Source organism: Mustela erminea, chromosome 1, assembly GCF_009829155.1.
Source record: "Mustela erminea isolate mMusErm1 chromosome 1, mMusErm1.Pri, whole genome shotgun sequence".
Taxonomy (NCBI): domain Eukaryota; kingdom Metazoa; phylum Chordata; class Mammalia; order Carnivora; family Mustelidae; genus Mustela; species Mustela erminea.
The window spans coordinates 101,127,038-101,143,553 of NC_045614.1; the positions used below are offsets into that span (position 1 = coordinate 101,127,038).

A 16,516-nucleotide genomic window follows, 5' to 3' on the forward strand; every position below is an offset into this window, starting at 1 on the left:
TGCCCACTTTTCATTTTCCCCAGCTAAAAACTGACAAATAAAAGCAATTTGCAAAACATATTTGCAGGTGTAGAGCCACCAGGTTCCAGTTAACTGAATATTGAGAGAGAGCACACTCTCCTCTCTCTCTCCCTCCAGAGACTTTCTGTGTTTTGCCAACTAATCTCTTAAAGATTAAGAGATTAATCTTTAAGATTTCCTGGTGATCGGTTTTTAACTTTAACAACGTAGAATGTGTCTTAAGGTTACCCATGTTTCTTCTGTGGAGCACATCACATGGTAACTTTTAAATTAGCTTGTTAATTTTAGTTCTGAACATTAATTTTGGGTTCTAACTAAAATACACATGTGTGGGAACATCGATCTTCATCTATAAGCAGGAGCAGGAGAGATTCTGGAGCTCTGACCAATCGGTATGTGTTATTTTTCCATTTCTTTACAAACATATTTCCTTGGCCAATTCCTCCCTGATTTCAGGATGGACGATGGCCGGCTCTTAGACTACCTTATGAATCACGATGAACTGATGGAAGAGAAAGTCGCTTTCTACATCCGGGACATCATGGAAGCTCTTCAGTACCTCCACAACTGCAGGGTGGCCCATTTGGACATAAAGGTAATAAGCAAGAGCTGCGCTTGCATGGAAGTGGCCAAGTCCAGCCTGTCAGTCATTACCCTTGGGGAGGTCCATTCTGATTCATTTTAGGTACCTAGGTTAGAATCCTGACAAATTTTAAGACAGGAACTAGGTCATCCCACAATTCCAGTGTGTTCTTCGAGAATTAATGAGAACACACCAAGAGTCACCATGACATCTGGGGTGAGGGAAGGTCAGGAAGATTTTCCCACCTCATCTAACATTTTAGAAGGAAACCAATAGATGTCAGATTTTTGTTTTTGTTTGTTTTTTAAATTAAGTAAGTCTTGATTTCTTTTTTTTTCTTTTTTAAGATTTTATTTCTTTATTTGTCAGAGAGAGAGTACAAGCAGGCAGAGTAGCAGGCAGAGGCAGAAAGAGAAGCAGGCTCCTCACTGAGCAGGGAGCCTAACGCAGGGCTCAATCCCAGGACCCTGAGATCATGACCTGAGCTGAAGGCAGCCGCTTAACCGACTGAGCCACCCAGGCATCCCAAATGTTAGTTTTTTATGGTGCCCAAGAGAAGCCCCTGTTTTCCAAAATGAAATGTCTGTAAATGAAATGTCTGTAAATAGTTCTGTTTTTCTGTTTTCTGTTTTTTCTTTTTTTTTTTTTTTTGAGTCAGTGTAGAAGTAAGGGATAGTTGAGAAGACATGATTTTTTAATGTCAGACAGCTTCTCTGAAACACTGCCCCAACTCAGAATTTAATCTCGTTTGACGGCCACCAGGCACTTTGCATAGGCAATTTCTCGTGCTCTATAGGCTTTCCCAAAGACTAGCAGAACCATGTCTGAACCACCAGAGTCCTACTGGTAGACGAGACAGAGAGCTCAACTTGCCTTCTTTTCTCCCTTCCACCTGGGTCTCCTCAGCCCGAAAACCTGCTCATTGACCTACGCATCCCAGTGCCTCGGGTGAAGCTCATTGACCTGGAGGACGCCGTCCAGATCTCGGGTCACTTCCACATCCACCACCTGCTGGGGAACCCCGAGTTTGCCGCTCCAGAAGTGATCCAAGGCATCCCCGTCTCCCTGGGCACAGACATCTGGAGCATCGGGGTTCTGACATACGTCATGCTGAGTGGGGTGTCCCCCTTCTTGGACGAGAGCAAAGAGGAGACCTGTATCAACGTGTGCAGAGTGGACTTCAGCTTCCCGCACGAATACTTCTGCGGCGTGAGCAATGCTGCCAGAGACTTCATCAACGTGATCCTGCAGGAAGACTTTCGCAGGAGGCCCACAGCAGCCACGTGCCTGCAGCACCCCTGGCTGCAGCCCCATAACGGCAGCTACTCCAAGATCCCCCTGGACACCTCTCGCCTGGCATGCTTCATAGAGCGCCGCAAGCATCAGAACGACGTGCGGCCTGTGCCCAACGTCAAGAGCTACATCGTCAACCGGGTCAACCAAGGGACGTAGCCGTCTCCTCGCCCTTGGGGTTCCACGTGGAAGTGTAGTGTGAACCAAAGCAAGACTGAATGTCTGTAAATAGTTCTGTTCGTTCGCTCCACGCAGTTCTCTGGCTTGAGAGACGGACCTCTTCAACCTTGTCCATGGCTATTCAGGGTCTGGGCAGCGGCAAGATTACCCTCAACCCAAGGGCTTTCCAGAAGTCCATTTAGAAGACAAAGATGCGAAGAGTCACCCAGAGTGTTAAAGAGAAGGGGCAAGGATACCAAGAATAGGAGCCGTTATGAAATTTTAACAGTGAGTTCCACAGTGGGCGGTGAACTGGGCAAAGCTGCAGCTCGAAGTAGCGAGCGTAAAAGGTTTCTAACCCTGCTGAAAGTTCTATTTAACAGAGATGTCACGTATGTCCACTCTTCTGGTTTAGATTACTTCGATATAGTTTCTTAATAGGATTCACATACACAGTAAAATAGATCCTATTCGGGTTTCAGAGTTTTATAATATAGAGGTATATATGACATCGATCCTAAGTAACTTTGAGCACTCCGATTAAGACAGTCCTTTATTTATCGAAGCATTACATTGTTTTGACTAAGCACAATAAGATGACAAGTTTTTTAGAGCATTTTATAAATCTTGTATAGAAATCTCTTACCAGAACCCATGCATTAAGAGAAAGCAATGTTACCCTTTTGCAATCTGTGAATGAGAAGCTTTTTCTCTCAGTCACAAGTATCTGATTAACATAGGTTCTGTATATGAAACGCTACCCCCCAAATTCACTGGCAGCTCAGAGTTTATCTGGCAGGAAAGCCTGCCAGGAAATAAGTCCAAATACAGTTAAGAGTTGTGGGGCTATTTTTATGTCTACACTCGGTTTGAACTAGGTAATGAATAAAACAGGTTCACACAAAAGGGCAAATAGAAAACTTTCCTATGGTTCCTATGAACAACGTTAACAACACTTTCTGACTTCTTCTACAGCTGTAGAAGGCAGTCCTCAGAAAGTTGGCTTGCTTTATTTCTAACCCCTTCTGGAAGCTGAGGGGTGCTTACCAAAAGGAGGCAGCCATATAGGCCTTTAAAGGCCTGGTCCCAAGTCCTTTTTGAAGCCATGGAATAAAATCTGATACATCACTCGGACAGAGCATTGAGTTTTAACTGTGATTGCCGTACCTATCACCACACAGCCGCTGATATTTCTCTGGACCAAAAGGACTAATTGCACTTTGAGGCCAATGCTGCTTTCTGGTGCGTATTCTCCACACAAGGTGATTATGAACTGCCCTTTTCCCCCCCACGCTGGTGGAAAACAAACAAACAAACAAATCAGCCTGGGCATTTCATGGTTGTTTTTCTTTCTTGGTTTCTGGGGAAAATTTTTTGTTGTTTTTCTGTTGGTCCATGATCCATACTTTGTTTTCTAGGATGCGTTTTGAAAATTGCTATTATGCAAAATTACTTTAAAAATGTAACTCAAGTGTTTGTCCTCAAATCAGGTTTAATGGCCCTGCTTCTCTCCTATAATAGGGTTGAGAAAGTTGTGAAAGTAGAGAGTTTATGAAGGATAAATAGAATTACACATCTATCTAAATGAAAAGGATAGTAGACATTAAGCCTGAACTTTAATATATAAAAACCCTTGTTCCCACAGTGGAAATGTTAAATTAAAAGTACCTGTCTTTCTTTTCCGTCGGTTTCAGAGTCACCTTCCTCATCCCATCCGAGACTACAGATTAATCAATTAGTAAGAAGTACAAGCAATAAGACTAGGTAGCACTTCGTATTTTTAGGATTAACCAAATACGTGGAAACTGATTTCATCTGTATTTGGTTCCTAGTTTTGGATGGCCCTGGGTCACCAAGGCACCCTCCCTCAGAGCCCGCCCCTGACTAACCCTCCTAATCTCCATTTAGCTCTACATGTATATACAAATGCTATCTGATATATTTTAAAATTTAAAACATATTTACTAAAAAAAAAAATTTTTTTTAGTAAACATGTCTTCATTGTGAGCTCTAGCCTAAAAGAAGAATGCCTGGTCCCTAGGGCTGGTCACAGGACAGAGGGCAGGTGCTAAGGATTCCAAACACCCATGGAGTGTGGCTTGGCAAGGTCTGTTTCGTCCACTGTGTGCAATGACTAAAGAACTCCCTGCTGAGTCTTCTCGAGTTTTTATGACCATGGAAGAGATCAGCTGAGTTTCTGCTGGAGAAGATTAGGGCCTCGGACAGTGGTGCACAGAGGACACAGGAGAACGTTCACGAAACCGTGTTGTGAGAAGCAGCTGACAGATTGTTAGAGCCAAAGCTTTTATATCAGCGTCTCCATGAGAGTTGGGACAGCCCAGGTGTGGGGTTGTGCAGAATCTCCCCTCCCGCCTAGTACACATGTTGGGGAAGTAAGGAGATGGGAGAGGTGAGACATAGAAATGCAAAGTAGTATGATTCTGTTAACTGGAGCCAAAGTACAATCATTAGAGTAGATTAATTTAACAGATGCCCCAAGAAAAAAGGGCATGTATTTTATATAGCTTGGTCACTGTAGAAAACTAAGAGAGGTGTCCTGTCTCCAAAGCCCCTGCTTCTTCCTCAACAGGAGTAAGATAGCAGTTCTGCTTTGAGAATGCTCCGCAGCCAGTTGGAAAGAAAAAGGAATCCCTCAAAGTGGGGCTGGGAAATGTACTTGAGGTTGCTGTGTGGGTAACCGTAGTGAGGGATGAAGGATTAGAAACCAGTTTCTTGTACCTGTTTTGGCAGATATTTATGACTTTGTGGTGGAGAGACAGGGAGAAGAGAAAATGGTCCACTTCTGCCATATTGTCATAGTTCTTGAAATCAAAACTTAAGTAGGAATTAGTGTGAACTTCCAGCTGAAATGGGAAAAATTAATGTCAGTTAAAGTCATAAGTTTCTTGCCTGGCTTATATTCTTTGCATAGAGTTTTGGGGTTTGTTTTGTTTTGTCAGGGTGGGATACAGAGAGAGGGAAAAGATCAGGGACAACTCATAATAATTTTTTTAAAGATGTAATGATTTACTGCGTCTTTCACATTTGTTTCAAATTAAATAGATTTATATCCACGTACAGCTGAATGTTGGGAAAATTTTTAAGAAAAAAAAATTGTAATGTTGGAGGATGTCCTTCTGGACTCTCACAGCCATAAACACCCTTGGGGGAGTAGAGGGAGCAGAGGAAAAGCTGGCTTCACCACTTTGTTGTTCACAAAGCCTTTATAAATAGTAGTGCCTTTCAGAGGGGAGGTTGGGAGATAAAGAAGTTCATTGTATTTAGATTGACTGATACTGCAGCATTTTTTTATGTTAAAATATCTTTTAAATGAAAACATCTGGATATAGGGTGAGGCCAGGAATTCTTGAGTTTCAACCTCAGCTATTCCTGATTTGTCCTTTATTACAGAAAGTCTTTGTTTTTTTTCTGTCCCAAATGTCCTCATTGTTAAAATGGGAAGAGGGGGGAGGAGGAGGGACTTTAATCTCATAGGAATGTTGCAAAAATAGCATAGTTGGGATGTCTAAAGAATACTTTGATTTTCTTAAAGTGCTACACACTGCCAGTGCTGAGAATTTTATTAACAGTAACTTTGAACATTCCGGGTTTTCAATATTCATATTTTAAGATATCATTTGCAAACTCACGAGATTAAAGTCTGTAAATTGATTTTAATTGGAAGTACCAGGTGCTCTTTGTCTAAATGTTATTTGGTCTTAGCCTGTAATTTCAGTCATTTGAAAGCTTGTCTACAGACAAAGGTTAGGAGAGCTGATGGTCTTACGGGAATAAGCTGTTTTCTCTGGCATTTCTGATGGCAGAGCCAGAGTAGAACACCCTGCAAAGCGACTGCTGCTCTCTTCTCAAGCTTTATGCTCTGGAAAAATTGATGGAGAAGAACTCGAACAGCAACTTTCCTCACTGGAAGGGCAGAAATGAGAATAAACTACTGTTTGATATCACAACTCATTTCTTCAGAATCTCACCGGCATCCATATAAGAGACAAATTATATGCACAGGTGCAGAAATGAATTGAACTGCTGGATTTTGGAGGGAAAACCTTGGATTTTTTTTTTTCTTTTTAGGATAATTAGATGTTTCAGGGGTAGCATATTTGCTTTCCCATGCTATCCATGATTTAATGCCCAAGAGTTAGGCATTCCTTGTTTGCTTGCCTATGTTAAAGAGCAGGGAAATTTAAACTTGTGAGAACATGAGGAAGCAAAGGCATTATAAATTAGGTGGTGGTTATCTCTGCATATTAACTAAAACTTTGCCCCACAAATTTGATACAGGAGGAAATATTACAGACCTAAAGGGTCTCTGTAGTAAGGCAAAAGTGCCAACTCACCACTTCCTTGTTCAGTTTTGAGGAATGTGGGCTTTACTCCTTTTTCTCCTGTATAGCATCTCTGTGGAGTCTGGGTTAGGCCAACATAGTATGTGGGCTTCCAAAGAATTTATTTGCATTATGGCTTTTCTATTTACTATTTAAAGTCTAGGGATCGTTTGGAAATTAATAATTAAATCTGGGGTGGATTTAGAAAAGACAAGGTTTATATATACTCCACTAAGAAAAAGAAAGCTACTGTGTTAATATTTATTTTCTGAAAACTGTAAGGCTCTCAGTTGTTTCATTATTTCTAGAGGGTTAAAAAGAGCTGAAATTTGTCTATAGCACTCGACAGTTTTAATAGGAAATATTATTCATGTGAGAAATCCATATAGAAATAGAACACAGAAATATCATAGGCCATATTTTCAAAGAAAAACATTTCTGCATTTTCCATGTTTGTAGAAGTTATAGCAGAGGAAAAAGCAATTACTCTAGGGCAAATTTTCATCTTTAAGAGACGTTCTTGAAATTAATACTCATGAAAGCCTGAAATACTCATAGGCTACTGTGTTTTCTTGTCAGCCTGTTTGCTGGGAGATTCTAAAATACGATCAGGTTTCGCTTTATTCACATGATCAAGATCAACTGTTTCTTCAGATAGCTGTTATTTCAGAGGGTGAGGATAGTTGAAAAAAGGGAGAGTGGTGGGGGAAAAGTGCAAATAAAACTCCTAGTGTCCCAACTTAAGCCAATTTGCTAGCCCAGGGAGAGCGAGCATTAAGAAGAGTTCCATCAACGCCTGACTTCTATCAAGAAATGAATCCACATCCTGGAGTATTATGGGGACTTTTACCATGATCTCAGAGACTGTGGTTATGGATTTGAAGTCAGCAAAACATACGTCTTCTCTTACTAACTTAAGCCATATCTGTCATCTCTGTGTCTGATTTTTTTGACCCTGGTGCTTTTACTTCTGTTTCTGCCAAACTCCAGCCTGCTCTATGGGGAAGGTAACACCAGTAGTTAGGACAAATGTGAAGACTGAAAAACTAAACATACCCGTCAGAATGAGATCCTAGTCAGAGAACGGCAGTGATCAAAGTGCAAACTGTTGGAAAATATGGATATATGTACATCTGTACATGTACATAGTGTATAATATGTATGTATATGTTCTTGCTCATATGCAGAAATCTATCCAGTTGAAGACAGCCCAGGTTGGTCAGTTTTTCTACTGGAAAACCATTTAGGGCCATTCAAAACCATTAGGGCTGATGGGTGGAGTTCGAGCTTACTCAACTGGGAATTGTTTGTTGTCCTTTGAAGTCCACAAAACCAAATGAACAAAGCCTGAGACATAATGGGGCCATCGTTGAAGCTGTTTACCTAAGGTCAGGAGTCTCTTTATATTTGGATTATTAATTACTTGTTTGCAAACTGCATTGGCACCTCTTGGTTTTGAGTGACCCCCCCCCAAGTCTTTTGAGAGTTTGGAGGGGGCTTCTCTGGCCTCAGATAAAGGGCCTTAATCCATAAGTGGATAGGTTTCCCCATAGGGACCATTACACATATACATATAAGTACATACTTCCATCAGACTTGTAACAATTGATTTAAAATCACTCCACAGTATTGATAAATAGCTCTATATTTTCAAGGTGCAGAAGAATTCCACAGCCTTAATTATTTCAGTGTCTTGCTGGTCTGCCTTAAGTGTATCTTCTGGGTTTTTGGTTGTCTTATTATTTTTTAGATTTTCTGCAGTTCATTTTGTATGCACACAATGTCGTTTTGTAAAGGTAGGTTGTAAATATTTTATTTGTAAGTCAAAATCACTCATGTGTAATGTTGTAAAGTGATGACCTGCTGTCTTGTTGTTACTACAGTATATGTTATAAGTTATGGATGAAACTTCAAAATGTACATCTCACAAGTTATGCATTCCTATAAATATACTATACTAAAGATATTATTTCTGGTGGTCTTTTTTCTTTTCTAATTAAAACCATTGTTCAAAGGAAAGAGTAATTTTTTTCTCTTCCCCAAATATATGAAGGCCTTTGACAAGTTGAAAAGGGCACATAATTATTACAACACTTTCCCCCCCAGCACTTTGGAAAGAAAGCAACAATTTTGTAGCCTGGAGAAGTACTCTAAGACATTTATCTCCCACCCCCTCCCAAGTCAATTAAGTCTCAGGTGTGTGTTATTAAGTTCATTCTGTTATTCCAGGTGCTTTGTTTAAAAAAAAAAAAAAAAAGGCCATTTGAGCTAGATGTGACAAATTTATGCATCATGGTTTGTGCTCTCCGAGTCTGGATCAGCCTATACAGACATGATCAGGTGTGAGGGTGCCACACAAGTGTAAATGAGACTGATTCCGAGTACAGTGTCCATTAAGTAGAGTGTTAGAGATTGAAGAGTTTTGATTATTTACTTTGCCAATAAGAACAAAAATGTTTTTTAACATATGGCTTCTATTTCATCAAAATTTTAATGCGCTTATTTGAAACAATAAACAAGTCTCAAAAGCATAGGTTCTTCACACTGGCAGGTCAGCACAATCTCGCCAAAAAATAGACATTAAAAATATAGAAATCAGAATCGATTTAATGAGTTATCATCACGAGCCCTACGGTTTTAAGGGTTATTTCCCTTAAACTACTGCCTTCTATACACAACGGGAATTTCCCCCCACTTTAAGGGGTTTATTTGTAAAGACCAAATACGCTTGGGTATTCAGATTGGCTGGCAAAATTATCCTCCTGGATAACACTGATATGGAGCGATTCATCCTGCTCTCCTCTCCTCCCTCCCTTCCTCATCTGCTGTACACTTACTACTACCTGCCAAGCCGCCGAGCTACTCTAACGGGATGAACACGCTCCTCCCAGGACACACAGTTTCGACAGAAGAGCTAATGAACCACTACCTGCAAAGCGCTTTGCGGTCCCATGGGCATTTTGCTCTGACATTGTCATGTGCCAGATACCATGAAGCTAGTTAAGAACTGAGCAAAGGCCTTATTGTCTGTTCGGTGAAACCGGGGTCGGAGGAGGGAGGGCTATGAGAGAAGGGGAGTCGTGGCTAATACTGGCAAATAACTACAGGCTGCGCCGGGCAGTAGATAATTAAGGGGACACTGAGCTAGAAAACGGGCAGGATATACACAAGCTCTCTAGAGAGGCTCGGCTTTGGGACCCGGAGGTAGTCTAGGTGTTCGGAGCTTTGAACTCCAGCCACCGGATCCACCCGCAGCAGGCTGAAGCACCAGGCGCTACGCGCGGAGCACTTCCTCCAGCAGACGACCCCCCCAACCGGCCTCTTAAAGCCCGGAGCTGGGCCCTGCGAGCCCCGAGGCCGCCGGGAAGGGCCGTTGAAGAGGCGGCGGAAGAGGCGGGGCTTCCTTGGGTGACGCCATCGAGGCGCCGCAAGCCTGGCGCGCCAAGGAGTTTAGAACAGGCCCGGGAGCGCGTGGAGATGGCAGCCGCGGAAGCAGCTTTGGGGTCGTTGGTCACGGGTCTGTACGACGTGCAGGCTTTCAAGTTTGGGAACTTCGTACTGAAGAGCGGGCTCTCTTCCCCTGTGTACATCGATCTGCGTGGCATCGTGTCTCGACCGCGTCTTCTGAGTCAGGTAGCCAGCCCGGGAAAGGGAGGAACGGGCTTGGGTGCCCCGAATGGGGACCAGGAAGTAGGGAGGCTGAAGCAGTTGGGCTGTGGGTGAGAGCAAAAGAGCCAAGCAGGCAGCCGACCCTTCTATGGTCCTAGGGAGTCGATTTGGGAAGCCCAGAGGCCAGGAACTGTTAGGCTCTTGGGGACCATTGATGCAAAATGAGCAGACCTTTCTTAAAATTAATTTTAAAAGGGGGGGGAGAGTCTTATTCGGGCCCCAGTTAGAACAGCTTCTAGGTACACATAATCTTAAGAAAGAAGAAAGCGCTCTCGGGAAGGAAGATTTGGTGCAGGATTTTCTTTTCTTTCTTTCTTTTTTTTTTTAACGTAGTTAGAATCACCATGATGAAAGGCATCAGAAAGTTACACGTTTTGTCTTAAGTTTTTGGTATGCAGAAGGCTATATGACTTTAATCTTATGGGTACCAAGGATGTTTTTTAACTTTTCTTTATGTTTGGAATATAATTTTTTTTTTTTTTTTCCAATGAAGCAGATGTAAAATGTGTGTATGTTTTGGGCAGAAATGGAGCCCAAGCTTTGAGGGTTTGCTTCCCTGGGAGATCAGGAGCAGGGCCCACAAACATGAAGAGTTGAGAGTTTTCTTTATCTTATCAGGACTAGAGAGCAGCTTGCTCATTGACTTATGCTGGTTTTGATATGTCCTTTCCAAGAGTCAGGAATCCCAGTTTGGAGCACTGTTGACAGCACAGAAATAGTCCAGTGAGTTCTGTATTTAACTCCAAGAAAAAAAGATGTGGGGGACAAAGGAAAAGGTGGACAGGGAAAGAATTTAGTAGCTGCTTACATGTTAGGGAGGGTTGTTTGCTTAGAAGGGGAGATTTGATTTTGCACTTTGTGGCCAGAAGCAAGAATGAAGGCCAGAGGATAAACATCTCATAGAGGCACTTTTTTGGTTAAAATAAGGAAAAAGTATGTACAAATTAGAGGTTTCTAGCACAGTGTTTTTCAGTCTGTGACTAAATATGAATCACCTGCGAATTTTGTTAAAGGGCGTAATCTGATTTGAGTTTATCTAAGGCAGGGCCTGAGGTTATGTCTTTCTAACAAGCTGCAGGTCAGAACTGCTGACCATAGTGAATAGAAGGGTCTGAATGTGGTGTCCAGTAGAGTTGCTACTTAGCCACATGTGAATACTGGGCATTAAGAATTTTAAAATTGAAATAATTCCGGCACCTGGGTGGCTAAGTTGGTTAAGCATCTGCCTTCAGCCTTTGGGGTCCTGGGATTGAGCCCTGTCAGGCTCCCTGTTCAGCTGGGAATCTGCTTTTCCCTCCCTCTCTCTGCCCTCCCCAACAACCGCTCATGCACGCTCTCTCTGAAGTAAATAAAATCTTTAAAAACAAAATTGAAATAATCACATATGGCTAGTGGGACATTGGACAGTGCAGTTAGAGAATATTTCTGTCCTCAAGGAAGATTTATCAAGAAGATAGGCATTTCCTCCACCACCTAAGGGTTTATTCTCACCCTTGGAGAACCCTACTTTGTGAGGTTATGATAAAAAAGGATTGAAACACTACTTTAAGTGGGTTGAACTATTCTCACCATCAAGAATCATGCTATGGTTCATTTCTTCTGTAGCGAGAAGGTGAATGACTAAGGGCCTTCTAATGAAAAACAGGCTTTTTTTTTTTTTTTTTTTTTTGGACAAGTCAGTTGATGACTAAAAATTGCTTTTTGGTATTAGATCTTACTTAGTGTGTGTGTGTGTGATTTTTGGTAGTTAACTCAAGAGTTGAAAACATTGAGAGACTGAGCTGTAATGGAACTCCTTTCGTATCTACTTAATTATGAAAACAGGATTTCTCAGTATTTGCACTCCCCAAAAAACTAAATAGAATTTACGCTAAACTCTAACTTCCTAGTTGTAAGGAATACTCAGTTTAAGTAGATAACATAGGGGTGCCTGGGTGGCTCAGTGGGTTAAGTAGATACATAAACAAATGGGGGTTACCATTCATTTCACTAAGAAAAGTATTTACAAAATAATACTTTTTTTTTTTTTTTACTTATTTATTTGACAGATTACAAGTAGGCAGAGAGCTGGGAAACAGACTCCCTGCTGAGCAGAGAGCCTGACATGGGGCTCGATTCCAGGACCCTGAGACCATGACCCGAGCCAAAAGCAGATGCCTAACCCACTGAGCCACCCTAACAATTGTAATGATAACACATTTTTTAATATTTTTATGGTCATGGGAATTAATAGAAAATTTACAGTTTTAAATTTGAATTTATATATATTTTTGTTGTGGAGAAGTATTAGAGTGATCACTAAAAGTTTTCTAAGTATAAATAATTGCATTAGAATAAAATTCTGTGCAGACAGTAGGATGAAATAAGAATTCCAAAATGTAAAGTTTTTCCAGCTTTCATATCAGCAGTCTCATATGTTTTTAAAATGGAGATGGTTGGGGCACTTGGATGGCTCATTCTGTTGGGTGTCTGCCTTGGGTTCAGGTCCTGATGTCGGGTTCCTGGGATCAAGCTCCCTACTCCGCTAGTAGCCTGCTTCTCCCTCTCCCACTGCCGCTTCCCCTGCTTGTGCTCTCTCTCTATATAACATATATATCTATATATAGATATACCTATATATATCACTATGTAATAAATATATATATAAGTATATATAAATAATAAAATCTTTAAAAAATAAAATGGAGATGGTCAGTATTAAATCACTATAGCATTTGGATTTCATTGTGTTCATGCAAAGGAGTCACAACAATTCTAGGATAATATTTTTTAGTACTCTAGAAATTAAATTAAATCTTTAGCAACTTAAAAATATTCACAGAATTTTCAAGTCTACAAGTACAGGTGAGGGCGCCTGGGTGGCTCTGTCCTTAAGCGTCTGCCTTGGGCTGGGGAATGAGTCCCACATCAGGCTCCCTGCTCTGCAGGAAGTCCACTCTTCTCTCGCCCACTCCCCCTGCTTATGTTCCCTCTCTCACTATGTCTCTCTCTGTCAAATAAGTAAATAGAATCTTAAAAAAAAAAAAAAAGTACAGGTGAAAAAAAAATTGAAGATCTGATCTAGTTCACTAAGCAGTTTTTCTTGTTTAAGATTTTTTTTTTTTTAAAGATTTTATTTATTTACTTGAGAGAGAGACAGTGAGAGAGAGCATGAACGAGGAGAAGGTCAGAGAGAGAAGCAGACTCCCCATGGACCTGGGAGTCCGATGCAGGACTCGATCCCGGGACTCCAGGATCATGACCTGAGCCGAAGGCAGATGTCCAACCAACTGAGCCACCCAGGCGTCCCTTGTTTAATATTTTTAAAAATTACTTGAGAGAGCACAAGTGCACACAAGCCCGGGTGGGGGTGGAGGGAGGGAGAAGCAGATTCCTCACTGAGCAGGGAGCCTGCTGTGGGGCTTGATCACAGGGCCCTGTAATCATGACCTGAGCAGAAGGCAGACAAGCTTAACTGACTGAGCCACACACGTGCCCTTTCACTAAGCAATTCTCAAATAAGTTTGCCTTTTAAAAAAAAAAAAAAAAAAGGTGGTATTGGATGAGAGGATGCGTTCTAGCATTAAAATGTGATGATTTATATGGGAAAGGATATTATAAACTAGTACTCACACAATAGGATCTGTACTTAGGAAACTTTAAAAAAATGTTTTAGTATGTATTTTGCATTGTTTTTTTTTTATCAATATTACTGACTACAAACCCTATGCTGTACATTATATCACCATGAGTTCCTTATAACTGGAAGTTTGTATCACTTAATCCCCTTCATGTATTTCACCAAGCTCCCTCCCCAGCCCCTCCAGCCCCTCCATCCTCATAACCAGTGATTTGTTTTCTGTGTCAGTGAGTCTTTTGTTTTGTTTGTTCATTTTGTTTTTTAGATTGCACATGTAGGTGAAATCATATGGTATTTTTCTTTCTCTGTCTGACATTTCACTTAGCATAGTAAATACCCTCTATGTTGTCCCTCTGTGTTGTCGCAAATGGCAAGATTTCATTCTTTTTTTATGGCTGAGTAATATTTCATTGTTTGTATCTCTGCCACATCTTTCTTTATCTATCTGTGGACACTTAGGTTGCTTCCTTATCTTGTTTCTTGTAAATAATATGGGGGTGCATTTTCTTTTCAAATTGGTATTTTAATTTTCTTCAGGTAAATACCAAGAAGTGGAATTACTAGATTGTACAGCATCTCTATTTTTAATTTTTTGAGGAACTTCATAGTGTTTTCCAAAGTGGTTACCCCAATTTACATTCCTACCAGCACTACATAAACTCTACGTGCTCTCCAACATCTATTCCTTATCTCTTTGATCATAGCCATTCTGAAAGGTGTAAGGTGGTATCTCTTTGTGCTTTTGATGTGCATTTCCCTGATGATTAGTGATGTTGAGCATCTTTTCATGTGCGTATTAGTTCTCTTTATGATCTTTATGTCTTCCTTTGGAAAATGTGTATTTGGGCCCATTTTTTAATTGGATTGTTTTGCCAGTATTTTGTTGTTCTATATATATTTTCTATTTAACTCTTTATTGGATACATCATTTGCAGATATCTTCTCCATCCATCTGCCTTTTTGTTTTGTTGATGGTTTTATTCCCTATACAGTAGCTTTTTATGTTGATGTATTTTGATTATTTTTTTCTTCTGTTGCTTTTGCCTGAAGAGAGAGAGCAGAGAAATCCCACCAAAACCCCTGCCCAAGAGTTCTCTGACAGTGTTTTCTTTTAGAAGTTACATGGTTTCAGTTCTTAGGTTGAGGTTTTTAATCCATTTGAGTTTATCGTGTAAGAAAGCAGCCTAGCTTAGTTCTTTTGCGCGTAGCTCTCCAATTTTCCCAACACCATATATTGAAGAGACTGTCCTTCCCCCATTGTATATTCTTGCCTCCTTTGTTGTAGATTAGTTGATTGTATATGAGTGGGTTTATTTCCAGACTCTCAGTCCCATTGATCTGTGTATTTGTTTTTGTGCTAGTAATATGCTGTTATGGTTACTTTAGCTTTGTAGGATGGTTTGAAGTCTGGGATTGTGTTTACTTCTAGCTTTGTTCTTCTTTCTCAAGATTGCTCTGGCTATTTGGGGTCTTTTGTGGTTCCACACAAATTTTAGGATTATTTGTTCTAGTGCTGTGAAAAATGCTGTTGGGATTTTTGTAAGTATTGTATTGAATCCGTTATTCCCTTTGAGGAGTATGGACATCTTAGCAAGAATTAATATTGCTAATCTAAGAGCATACTATATATTTTTGTTTACTTGGGTCATCTTCAGTGTCTAATCAGTTTTACAGTTTCCAGTATAAGGTTTTTTTTACCTTCTTGGTTAAATGTATTCCTAGCTATTTAATTCCTTTTGATGCTATTATAAATGGGATTGTTTTCTTGATTTCTCTTTCTGCTACTTTGTGTCAAGAAACACCACAAGGGTGCCTGGGTGTCTCAATCTGTTAAGCATCTGCCTTTGGTGGCTCAGGTCACAATCCCAGGGTCCTGAGAATGAGCCCTTATCAGGCTCCCTGCTCCACAGGGAAGTCTGTGTCTCCCTCTCCCTCTGCTCCTGCTTGTGCTCTCTCCTCTCTCATTCTCTCAAATAAAATTCTTTTAAAAAGATTTTATTCACTTATTTGACAGAGAGATCACAAGCAGGCTGAGAGGCAGGCAGCGGGGGTGGGAAAGTAGGCCCCTTGCTGAGCAGAGAGCCCGACATGGGGCTCCATCCCAGGACACTGAGACTATGACCCGAGCCGAAGGCAGAGGCTTAACCAACTGAGCTACCCAAGCACCCCTCAAATAAATAAAATCTTAAAACAAAACAAAACAACCACAAAACCTACAGATACCTATATATTGATTTTGGATCCTTCAACTTTACTGAATTCGCTTAGTAGTTCTAATAGTTTTTTGGTGGAGTCCTTAGGGTTTTTTCCTTTTGAAAAGAATGTTTAATTGAATTATAGTTGACATATATTAGTTCCATGTGTACAACATAGTGATTTGACAATTACATACATTTTGAAGGGTTCACTACAGTAAGTATAGTTACTGCCTCACCATACAAAGTTTTTTTTTTAATATTTTATTTACTTATTTGACAGAGATCACAAGTAGGCAGAGAGGCAGGCAGAGAGAGAGGATCAAGCCCCTCCAAGCAGAGAGCCCAATGCAGGGCTCGATCCCAGGACCCCGAGATCATGACCCAAGCCGAAGGCAGAGACTTAACCCACTGAGCCACCCGGGTGCCCCCAAAGTTATTTCAATATTGTTGACTGTATTCTCTATGCTGTACTTTTTTCCCAGTGACATTTATTTTAAACTCTCAATCCCCTTCAGCTATTTCTCCTATCCCCCCCACACCACTCTGCTCTGGTAACCTCCAGTTCTCTATGAGACTGCCTTCTTTCTTCCTTTTCTTTCTTTTTTTGGTTGTTTGTTTTTAAATTGAAGTG

The 16,516-nt window shown here is 40.8% G+C and overlaps 2 protein-coding genes across 14 annotated transcripts in view; both read left to right on the forward strand.

Moving 5' to 3' along the window:
• KALRN (kalirin RhoGEF kinase) overlaps positions 1 to 8,365 on the forward strand; it is a 659,050-nt gene extending 650,685 nt beyond the window's left edge. For all 13 annotated transcript variants that reach the window (XM_032335453.1, XM_032335509.1, XM_032335462.1 and 10 more), the window contains 2 exons: positions 478 to 616; positions 1,511 to 8,365. In XM_032335453.1, the coding sequence (XP_032191344.1) occupies positions 478 to 616; positions 1,511 to 2,056 (685 nt within the window). In that variant the 3' untranslated portion in view covers positions 2,057 to 8,365. The remainder of the gene's footprint in view (positions 1 to 477; positions 617 to 1,510) is intronic.
• A 1,427-nt stretch (positions 8,366 to 9,792) lies between these two features.
• UMPS (uridine monophosphate synthetase) overlaps positions 9,793 to 16,516 on the forward strand; it is a 29,516-nt gene continuing 22,792 nt past the window's right edge. The window contains exon 1 of the mRNA XM_032335691.1: positions 9,793 to 10,032. Coding sequence (XP_032191582.1) covers positions 9,877 to 10,032 — 156 coding nt within the window. The 5' untranslated portion in view covers positions 9,793 to 9,876. The remainder of the gene's footprint in view (positions 10,033 to 16,516) is intronic.